Source organism: Bos grunniens, chromosome 5, assembly GCF_055505025.1.
Source record: "Bos grunniens cultivar Pamir isolate PY7600 chromosome 5, Bosgru_T2T1.0, whole genome shotgun sequence".
NCBI classification, from domain to species: Eukaryota; Metazoa; Chordata; class Mammalia; order Artiodactyla; family Bovidae; genus Bos; species Bos grunniens.
The window spans coordinates 28,376,684-28,387,124 of NC_141169.1; the positions used below are offsets into that span (position 1 = coordinate 28,376,684).

General features: G+C 50.4%; 1 protein-coding gene across 2 annotated transcripts; it reads right to left on the reverse strand.

Moving 5' to 3' along the window:
- LOC147371559 (keratin, type II cuticular Hb1-like) lies at positions 1-5,778 on the reverse strand. Of its 2 annotated transcripts, XM_086403846.1 has the most exons (9): positions 5,238-5,778; positions 4,262-4,470; positions 3,601-3,661; positions 3,129-3,224; positions 2,749-2,913; positions 2,355-2,480; positions 1,882-2,102; positions 1,037-1,068; positions 1-502 (listed from the first exon to the last, which is right to left on the reverse strand). In XM_086403846.1, the coding sequence occupies exons 1-9, from the start codon at positions 5,655-5,657 to the stop codon at positions 390-392; spliced, it is 1,443 nt and encodes a 480-aa protein (XP_086259972.1). In that variant the 5' UTR covers positions 5,658-5,778; the 3' UTR covers positions 1-389. The 2 variants fall into 2 exon arrangements, with proteins under 2 accessions (XP_086259972.1, XP_086259971.1); XM_086403845.1 differs by lacking the exons at positions 1-502; positions 1,037-1,068 and having other exon boundaries at positions 1,620-2,102.
- Positions 5,779-10,441: the final 4,663 nt, after the last annotated feature.

Consider the following 10,441-nt stretch of genomic DNA (forward strand, 5'->3'; position numbering starts at 1 on the left):
TATGATGGAAACTAGATGACTTTATTTTAAGCACAGTTAGCAAGGAGGAAAGATTTGGGAAAGGAAGTGACGAACATTCAAGAATGCAAGGGAAAGAAAGGTGGGAGGGGGACTTAGGTGTTGCCCTCTTCGTGGGATCAGAGAGCCCAGGATCCTCAAATAGACTACATCCACGGATCACTCCTCCCAGCAGCCTTTCTCAGCCAGAGGCAGGCAGGAGACAAGGAGGGGAGGAGGGGATTCCCACACAAGAATTGAGAGGTGGACAGTAGAGAAGGTGAGTCAGAATGATGGGTTGCACATGGTAGGGTTGGGCAAACAGGCCAGCTGGGAGGCTCAGAGAGGGTGAGATGGGCTGGGGCTTGGGTGCCTCCTGAAGTCCTACCAGCTCAACACTTCTTACAGCTGCTGCCACAGGCTCCCACCCCATAGGAACCGATGCCACAGGTACGGGTGGCTGAGAGGTCACCACATACAACTCCACCCCGGGAGCTGCTCACTCCTGCACAGAGACAATAATGGTAAGTCAGAACCTTCGGGGGTAGTGGGGAGCTGGTCCCAAGCACACTCCCTCCCTAACACCCAGCAGGATGTCTCTGGATCATCCACATCTCCAGGGAGAAAGACAATCTGAACTCCCGTGTGGTCTCAGGACTCCCATCCTCACAGGACAGGAATGACCTCAATCTTTCTTAATCTATTCTTCTGTAGCTGATTTCAGGAAGACCTCCATGGGGACAACCATGCTAATAAAATACCTGTTTTGATCTAGAACAAGACAACTGGAGTATGGACAAGTGTGTTTGGACAAGGAGAAAGTCAGAGCTTCCTATAATGGGGAAAATAAGACTGACACTCTAACAGGCAGGGGGTGAAGTATTATTCCACTCCTAACCTGTCAACCAGCTCCCTCTTTGTAACTGTGTGATTGGAAATGAATGGAACTCTTCTCCCAGGGTCTTTTCACCCTCAGAGCTAAGACATTTTTCCCACTGTCTCACTTCAGTGTCTCCCCTTCAGGGCCCGAATTACTCACTGACATTCACAGCACTGATGCCTTCACACAGCCTGATGTGGGAGAGAAAAGAGCATTAGGACTGGGTGTTAGTTTCTGACAACGATCCCAGAAGTCACATGGTCACCCACTCTGAACCCAGTCACCTAAGAAGCCACCCAAGTTCCTCCCCAGAAGGTCAGAGAAGGTCTGGGGTCCAGCACCCCTAGAGGCTCAGCATCTCCCCAGCTCTGTTTCAAGAGAACACAAGGGGCAGGATCTCCCAGGTCCCTCTAGGAAGAGGGTCCTACTGAAGTGCAGTGGGACTGCCCCCAGGACTCCAGCTTCAGACTGCCGACCCCACTCCTACTGACTGGCTCTACCATCCTGAACAATCCAGTCTCCCTGGGCCACAAGCTTTTCATCTCTCTAATCGAAATGTATTTTTCTATTTGCCCTTTCAGTTTGAGGCCATTTTTATCCTGTCCCTTAAGCAAGGATGTTCTGGCACCAGCTCCTACCATTTAGTTCACAGATACTGTTTCGTACATTTCTAGCCAACTCTGCATGAAGTCACAGTGGTAGCTTGAGCCCAGGCATGATAGAAGTATTTATACCACTAAAATATGCAAATGTTATACATCACAGACTTTTTATTCCCTCAGAGAACCAGCAAACTATTGTCCCTAACCAAATGATGTTGGAGCCCATTGGAAATCAGACAGCGGGCTCAACTGAGACTGTTCTCCTTAGCCTCTCCTTGGAGGAGAGAGGGAGCCAGAAAGGGTTCCAAGATGTAAGCAGAAGAAGGAATGGGGAAGTAGTAGAGGAAAAAAAATGGGCCAGGTCTATGCAATTGAGGCCCCAGCTGTGCAGACTGTACCCACCTCTGCTCCTCGCCCTCCAGCAGGCGCCTGTAGGTGGCGATCTCGATGTCCAGGCCTAGCTTGGCGCTCATCACCTCCTGGTACTCCTTGAGCAGGTAGGCCATGTCCTGCTTGGCCTTCTGCAGGGTTTTCTCCAGCCCCGCCAGCTTGCCCCGGGCATCATTAAGGGCCGCCTCGCCCTGCTGCTCCGCCTGGGTCACTGCGGCCTCCAGCTTGGAGTTCTAAGGGCCCAGGAGAGAACAAGGTGGGTTATGGCCTCTGGGTTTCTGTGTCCATTTCCTGGATGTGTCTAGTCTCTCTACCTAGATGAGATCACCCCAGAAACAGACCTCTCCCCTTCATCAACTGGGGCTCCCTGAAGGGCCATAACTTAGGACTCAAGTCATACGAATGGGTTGGAGAGTGAATGGTGAGATCCAGCTGGGCGCACACACTGCCTGTGGGACCCTGGGTGGGCCTCAAAAAAACCCTACCTGGCTCTTAGCATTTTCAATCTCAGCTGTCAGCCTCTGGATCAGACGGTTGAGCTCGTTGATCTCCTCCTTGGTGCGGCGCAGGGTCTCCCCATGCCGGATCACCGTGGCCTTGATCTCCTCATACTGGAAGAGGAAGCAGAGAGGCTCATGAAACTCAGGACAGGACCTCCCACACATTCAGGACAATGTAGATGATTTGCAGGTTGTCCAGTGCTCAGCCTGTGCAACCATACACGGCAGCCCTGCCTTTCTACCCCAGCCTGAGAGATGTCAATACTTTATTTACCGTCCCTAAGGATCAGAATCCCCAGACAAAAGTAGCCTTTTTTAATAAATGCCTTGAATCCCCCCCAGCGCCACATCTAGGAGGCAGGTGTCCTGGACCACTCACCTTGCTGCGGTACCAGCTCTCAGCCTCGGCCCGGCTGCGGCTGGCAATTTCATCATAGTGAGCCTTGATCTCGGCGACAATGCTGTCCATGTTCAGGTACCGGCTATTGTCCATCTTGACGACAACTGAGGTGTCTGAGATGTGGGCTTGCATGACTCTCAACTCCTGTAGGGCCAAGAGTCATTCACATTACATACACCATCCAGAGCCAAGTAGAACAGAGTTCACTTTCCACCTTTACACACACACACACACACACACACACAAGCCCACAATTTCCAAAACCCTCACGCCTGCAGGCACCCCTGTCTATTTCCTCTGTACACAGGCCGGCCTGGGAATCAGGAGACCTGAGTAATGTCCTCTCTGCTGGTGCTCACCTCTTCATACAAGGTCTTCAGGAAGCCCACCTCCTCTACCAGGCTGTGTGCGTTGGCCTCCAGATCTCCTTTGAGCACATAGGCACGATTAACCTCCTGGAGATACAAACACACAGCAATCCCTGGTCATTGCAGAGGCTTTCCAGTGGGGGCTCCACTTCCCCCAACCCCATCCCCAGCCCTGCAAAGCAAGTCGTAGGCATATATCAGTAAGTCAAGAATAAGGGAACTAAGGTCTCCCACCAACTCTAGCAAAACGTCCTGTGTGACTTTAGAAAGTCCTTCCATCTCTCTGGGCCACTCTATTAAGGGAGAGCCAAAGAATTCCTGCCCTGTAGATCTCCCAGAGTGTGAGAAGGGATATGCCTATCGGTTGGAATAAAATATAAGTTTATTAACTGAACAAGGGCATACCGATGCCCTGAGGGCTACCAGACTCCCAGGCAACTATCCCCCAAGCAGACCTACTCACCTGCTTGATTTTGACAAACTCATTCTCTGCCGTGGTCTTCAGGGCGACCTCCTCTTCATACCTTCACAAGGGAAGGTAATTTGAAACAAGAGATTTAGCTAGTAATGGAAAGGAGGGCTCAACCTGACCCATCACATCCACCCCCCAGGATATCTGAAACATCCCTCTCACCCATATCCCTAATTACACATTTCTCTAACTTAGACATGATTCACTTTAAAGATACTGGTTTTGTTATTACTCAAGTATAATAAACTGCCTGGAAAGGTGGATGGAACTAGTAAGTTGAACCAGTGATTGTGAACAGTGGAGAAGACATAGTGTCATTTCTTTGTACCTCCAGTACCTAGCACAGTAAAGAAAAGAGTGAGTGTTCAGAACAGGTTTGTGGGACAGGTCAATGGATGGATGGATGGATGGATGGATGAAGAGGGATATGGTCCCTATCCTAAGAAGTTCATAACGCAATAGAAAGACTCTTTGCTGACATTTCAGCTTCTCTTCTTTTCGTGTGTCTTCCTGTCACTGCCTTTAAAGCTGATAAAAGCAAAAGTGGGTTAATGAAGAAAGAAGTTTCTAAGGCCAGTGTGCTCAGTGGTTCCCCAATTCTCGTATCATGTCAACCCTTCTGAGAGAAGTGGACCTTCCCAAATGCACTCACTTCTTCTTGTAGCCCTGCAGCACCTCCTGCAGGCTGTTGAGCTCTGAGGCCAGCCTCCCGCTGTCGGCCTCCACACGCTCAGCCTCCCGCCTCAGCGTCTCGATGTAGCCATTGAACAGGGGCTCCAGGTTGCTCTCGCAGCAGCGCTGGTTCTGGTAGAACTTCCACTTGGTCTCCAGCAGCTTGTTCTGCTGCTCCAGGAAGCGCACCTGCCGCCCAGAGGAATAGTCACCCAGACAGCCGTAATTCCAGCATCCTGCAGAATCTACCCTCCAAAACTTCCGCCCATCCCTTTCCCCCATCCCACCCCAACACATACATGAGGATCTCTGTCACTGAGATGGCTGCAGATCTGAGTCCAAGTATCCATGATCAAGCGGAAAAGTCCTTTCTCATGCCTGGCTTCACTGTGCCAGGGATCAGAATCCCCTCCCAAATGACTAAGCCTTCCCCTGGAAAACCTTCCCCAGTTAGGTCTCCTGCTGGCCCATTCCTGTCTGAAGTGAACATTACTGGGGAAGCCTCAGCTGGCCCCAGAGTTCAGTGTGAGAGTGTGTGAGTGAGTGAGTGTGGGGCGGGGATGCGGAGAGAGAGATCGGCAGGGGACAACTAAGCATTCCAGATGTCTGCAAGGATGACCCTATAGTCCTATTTCTATTTCTTTTTTTCTTCTGTTTCTATTTCTGACGTAAATTTTGTATGTGTCCCATGGGGGACAGGGGTCTGTGTCCGCTTCCCTCTGACATGCAGTTCCAAGCCTGTTCTTATCTCTCTTGTACATTATAACAGTGCTATCATACCAGGAGCCCCTGCTCAATGCTCACATCTCTCTAGTCGGTCTGTGCCCTGGAAATATGTCCATCTCCTCCATCAGACTTGGGATTCATCTGGTCCACATCTCTCTTACCCCCTGACTAACCCTTCAGTGCCTACCCAGGAAAGAAGGTTCAGGAAGGGTGTGATCAAGGACACCCACCTTGTCAATGAAGGCAGCAAACTTGCTGTTGAGGCTCTTGATCTGCTCCTTCTCCTGGTGCTTTATGCACTGTGCATTGGGGTCAATCCCCAGGTTGAGGGGCTTGAGGAGGCTCTGGTTGACTGACACGGAGGTGATGCAGGGAGGGCTGGGGCCACCAGAGCGGTACCCAAAGCTGCGGCTGCTGGAACCAGCATGGGAGCCCCCGCAGACACTGCGACTGCTGAAGCCCCCAGTGAGCCCACGGTAGCAGGAGACACCGCGGTAAGGAGCAGCCGTGATGCAGCAGCGGCTGGGCCTGGGTCCGCAGGCCGAGACACAGCTGAAGGTGCGACCAGGAGCGTACCTTTGAGTGGTCACACAGGAGCTGGAACTGCGGACTCCGCTACGGGAGCTAAAGCAAGCCGATCCACAGGTCATAGTGATTCAAGGCTGGAGGAGATGAAGCCAGAGGAAGAAGAGAAGGGTTCTGAGCTCTCCCTCACTGTCTGTGCCTTTTATAAACCCAGACACCTGGCGCTGTCTACGTCACCATGTGGAGCAAACTTCTTGTCACCTTTATGGGCTTGGGGAATTTCTCAGTTGTTTCTCCTCTCCTGGGATAATATCATCAAGATGAGGCTTTGGAAAATCCTACACTCAGGCAACTCTGAAGCCTTGGCAGAATTTTTTCCATAGTTCAGGGCCTGAGGGTGCCAAGGAGCCTAGATCAACCAAGGCCTGGGGACTCTGCATTTTGCGAGATAATTGAGGAGAGGAAGGGAAGCTGGGTTGGGATGATGGTTTTCAGGTCAGCTGGACTCATAACCTCTGACTTCTAGTTTGGGCCACAAGATGCACTAAGACCAGGGACAAAGGGTGGGCCAGCCTATGGTGGGAAGGTGGCCGTGGACCCTGGCAGCTTTGAGAGCAAGAGCCTTCCAGGGGCTTCACAGGTAGGGTCTTGGGGACCAACTCTTCAGGGCAACCTATGACACTTGACCCTTGGCATGGCCAGAAGGAAACTGTGTTTACTCCCACCAAGACGTGGAAAAGCCAGTCATACAACCAAAAAAAAGTATTTGTTCAGCCACTTCATGCTGGGGGATCCATGAAGTGGGTAGATGTGTGTGAGCAGTGGTGTGAGAGTTCAGTATCTGAATCCCTAAAACCCTCTCTGTCCACCCACCTCCATCCCTCTTTGTGTGCCTTCAAGATTCCTCTCCCACACCTGACACAGAGTGTCTTCCTCAACTAGACCTTAAGTGCAAGGCCACACTCCCCAGACAGTCTCTTTCAAAGGCCTCCCTGTTTTCTGGGGCATTTTCAGAAGAGCTTCTCCAATAAGCTCTGGGCCTGGACTGAGTGGTGGGACCTGGGATCCTTTCCAAGAAACTTCAATGGGCAGGAGGCCCCAGCTCCCAGACCTGGAAGACAAGGCAGGCCCAGGGTGGGGGTGAGGGGAGTGCAGAGGCCAGGATGGTTGGAAGGGAAGGTACCTGGGCAACCAATGGGCCATAGAGGGGAAATAATAACAACAACAGTAATGATAACAGCTGATATTTATTGATCACTTACTAGGCACCAGGCATTGTATTAATGCTTTACATATACACTCACTTTATCCATATCACATCCCCGGATAAGTTTGATTATCTTCATTCTAGATACAAAGGTAACTGAGGCTCAGAGAGGTTATGGAATTTTCATCCAGATTGCAAGGTGCAGAGCCCAGGCTTGAACCCAGGTATGTCTGATTCCAGAATTACTTTGACATTATTCCACAGAGAAAAAAGAAGTGTGTCTCTGAAATGGGCATGCTGATGTTCAAGATGTTTCATAAGGACGCCTTGGGCTACCAAAAGTAGACACACACACACACCCTCCATGTACTATCCTCACATCCCATTTGGTCACACACGGTGAATATGGCCTTCTCCCAGTCAACTACCTCTCACACTCAGCTTGATAGTCTAAGCCCACCTTACCCACCCACCATATTCACCATCCCCCTGCCTCCTTTCCCCCTAACCTCATCCATCCCCCATTTTCCAAACCAAAGTAGACTCGCTGCCAGCTGTTCCTCCCACATCCTCTGGCCTCCCTCCCTTTGTGTCTTTGCTTACACGGTTCCCTCTGCCTGAACCCTCCTCCCCTCTCTCTTCCCTGTACATCCAGCTCTTCAGTGTTTTTCATCCCCAACCAAGCTGTCATTTCCTGTAAGACCATACCCTGACCTCTGGCCCCAAGGCGCTGGAGGCTGACTCTCCCACCGAGTACCCTGGCATTAAAGTCAGATCCCCTGCAGCCTTGTATTAAAGTCCTTTGCATGTGCCTGCCCTCTGTGGGGGCTGCAGACTCTTTCCAACTCTGAGCCTGGCTCCTGTTGGGTATCTATTTGCTCCCTGCCTTGGGTATCTATTTGCTCCAGGGGCCTAGGGTGGGGGTAAAGAAGAGACACGACACCAGCTTTCCATCTGTTGACTGGTGGGTTAAACTGGTGCCCCAAGAGATAAAGGGGGCAAGGGATCAATTTCTAGAAGATGTGGCTGAAAATGGAGCAGCCCCCCTCTTCCCCATCACTGTGACCACCAACTGTCTTTATGGGGAAGTCTGTCCTTGAATGTATCAGAAATTGGAGCTGGGTCAGGGATTGGTACTGACACTTGGGGGACCACTGTGCTTTAGTTGTCAAACCTGTCATTTCCATCCTTCAGGTCATGTTAGAGAGTACAACTCAGCCTGCAGGCCTCTGGTCTCTTGGGGCTTTAAATGCACTTAATTATCAGTGTGAACAAAAGCTGATTATTAACCTCCTCATTGATTGTGATAGCACAGAAAATCTGCTCCATCCATCCACCAAAATGCAGGAGATCCAAGCAAGCATCATGAAAGTGCTTCTGTAAGTCTAATTTAAATCTTTAAATTAAGGAAATTAAATACTTTGGGGTAAGTCCATTTCCTCTTGTGAGGGAGATACCAAAGGAAGACTTCTTCAATACCAATTTATTCCCTAAAGAAAATTGGAGTAGAGGGCTTCCCAGGCGGCTCAGGGGTAAAGAACCCACCTGCCAATGCAGGACACACAGGTTCAGTCCCTGGTCCGGAAAGATCCCACATGCAGAGCAACTAAGCCCGTGTGTCACAAACTACTGAGCCCGCTTGCCGCAAAGAGTAGCCCCTCTCTCCACAACTAGACAAAAATCCGCACAGTGACGAAGAGCCAGCAGAGCCAAAAATCAATAATTTTTTAACGAAGAAAACTGGAGTAGAAATTCATAATCCTGAAGCCATTAGACACACAGCTAGAGCTGGGAGCAGAAGCACAGACACTGGAGGTGGGGCTCCATCTTCTACAGAGGATGGCTCTAAGGTTACACTGAAACCCCTGCAAAAATCAAAGCTGGACCAAAGGGATTCAGGCCCACAAGAGAATTGGGAAAGACAGCAAAGGGGGCAGTGAGGCACTCCCTAGAAATGGGACACCAGGCAGCCAAAGCCAGGCATGGCCGGCCAAGGTGACCTCTGCTGTTCCAGGATTTAATTACCCCCTTGCATAATAACAAGTCATATTTAAAAGCAAAGGAAGCCAAAGATGATTTGCGTATTTCTCTTTAATGCAAGCTGCTGAGTTCACACTCTGGTTTCCTCTGTCCATAATTGGACACATAATTAACTACCATTATGACGGCTTGTAGCCTTCTAGGGTTTTGGCCATGAGCAAGCATCAGTTGAGGAGAAGGCTTTGGATCTGATTTCTCTAAGACCCCAAAGCCTAGCAGTCTGGGCTCCTGCCTCCATGAGGAACTTAACTCTCATTCAGTCCTGAAGACTCAGACTCTTCAATCTTGGCAAAGGGCTAGGAGCCTCCTTCCAGATTCTGACTTTGCCCTTGATGGACCCTTCTGTGCTTTACCTTGTTTTTTTTTAATCATTATTTTTATTTGTTTGTTTCTGACTGTGCTGGGTCCTTGTTGCCGCGAGGGCCTTTCTCTAGTTGTGGAGAGCGGGGGCCTTTCTCTAGTTGTGGAGAGCGGGGGCCTTTCTCTAGTTGTGGAGAGCGGGGGCCTTTCTCTAGTTGTGGAGAGCGGGGGCCTTTCTCTAGTTGTGGAGAGCGGGGGCCTTTCTCTAGTTGTGGAGAGTGGGGGCCTTTCTCTAGTTGTGGAGAGCGGGGGCCTTTCTCTAGTTGTGGAGAGCGGGGGCCTTTCTCTAGTTGTGGAGAGCGGGGGCCTTTCTCTAGTTGTGGAGAGCGGGGGCCTTTCTCTAGTTGTGAAGAGCGGGGGCTACTCTCTAGTTGCAGCAAGTAAGCTCAGTAGTTGTGGCTCTCAGGCTCTAGAGCACAGATTCAACAGTTGTGGCACACAGGCTTAGTTGCCTCACAGCATGTGGGATCTTCCCAGACCAGAGATCAAACCTGTGTCTCCTGCGTTGGCGGGTGGATTCTTTACCACTGAGCCACCAGCGAAGCCCCCGGTGCTTGATTGTAAATAAGCCATTGATTCACTCTGAGTTCATCTTCCTAATCAAGTAAATGGACACAGTAATTCTGACCTCAGAAGAATGCCCTCGGGGTTAGATGAAATAATGCAGGATAAATTCCTCACACATTGTATGTGCTTGTGTCCTCAGTCGCTTTAGTCGTCTCCTGCTCTTTCCGACCTCACTGACTGTAGCCCACCAGGCTCCTCTGTCCATGGGATTCTCCAAGCAAGAATACTGGAGTGGGTTGCCATGCCTTCTTCCAGGGGATCTTTCCAACCCAGGGATTGAGCTCGCTTCTGTTGCGTCTCCTGCCTTGCAGGCAGATTCTCTAACTGCTGAGCCACCCAGGAAGCCCACACATAGTAGGTACTCCATAAATGTAAACTCCCTTTCTCCTCACCAGTAGAGTGGAGAGAAGTATGAGGGGTGGGGGTGGAGGATCCAGTCTTACTGGGTGAGGAACTATGAGCTGAGTTCTGACAGAGAGGAGAGAGAGTTTTTGTCCCAGGGGAAACAGGATGAATGGCAAATTAATAATAGAATAAACAGAACAAACAAACAAACTAACATTTATGGAGCTGTTATTAAGAGCTAAGTAGGGCCCTAAATGCTACCCTGTCCATTGCGCCCACGCGGGTTCTGTTAGGATCCCTATTTTGCACATGAGGAAACTGAGGTTCGGAAAGGTTATTCACCTGTCCCAGATCATGACAAGAATCTCCAGAACTGACCTCTAAGATGCC

Coding starts and splice junctions, on each gene's coding strand:
- LOC147371559 (XM_086403845.1), bottom strand. CDS start 5,657: ATGACCTGTGGATCGGCTTGCTTTAGCTCCCGTAGCGGAGTCCGCAGT. Junction 4,471..5,237: donor TTGCTGCCTTCATTGACAAG/GTGGGTGTCCTT, acceptor TCTGGGCGGCAG/GTGCGCTTCCTGGAGCAGCA. Junction 2,103..2,354: donor TTGAAAATGCTAAGAGCCAG/GTAGGGTTTTTT, acceptor CTGGGCCCTTAG/AACTCCAAGCTGGAGGCCGC.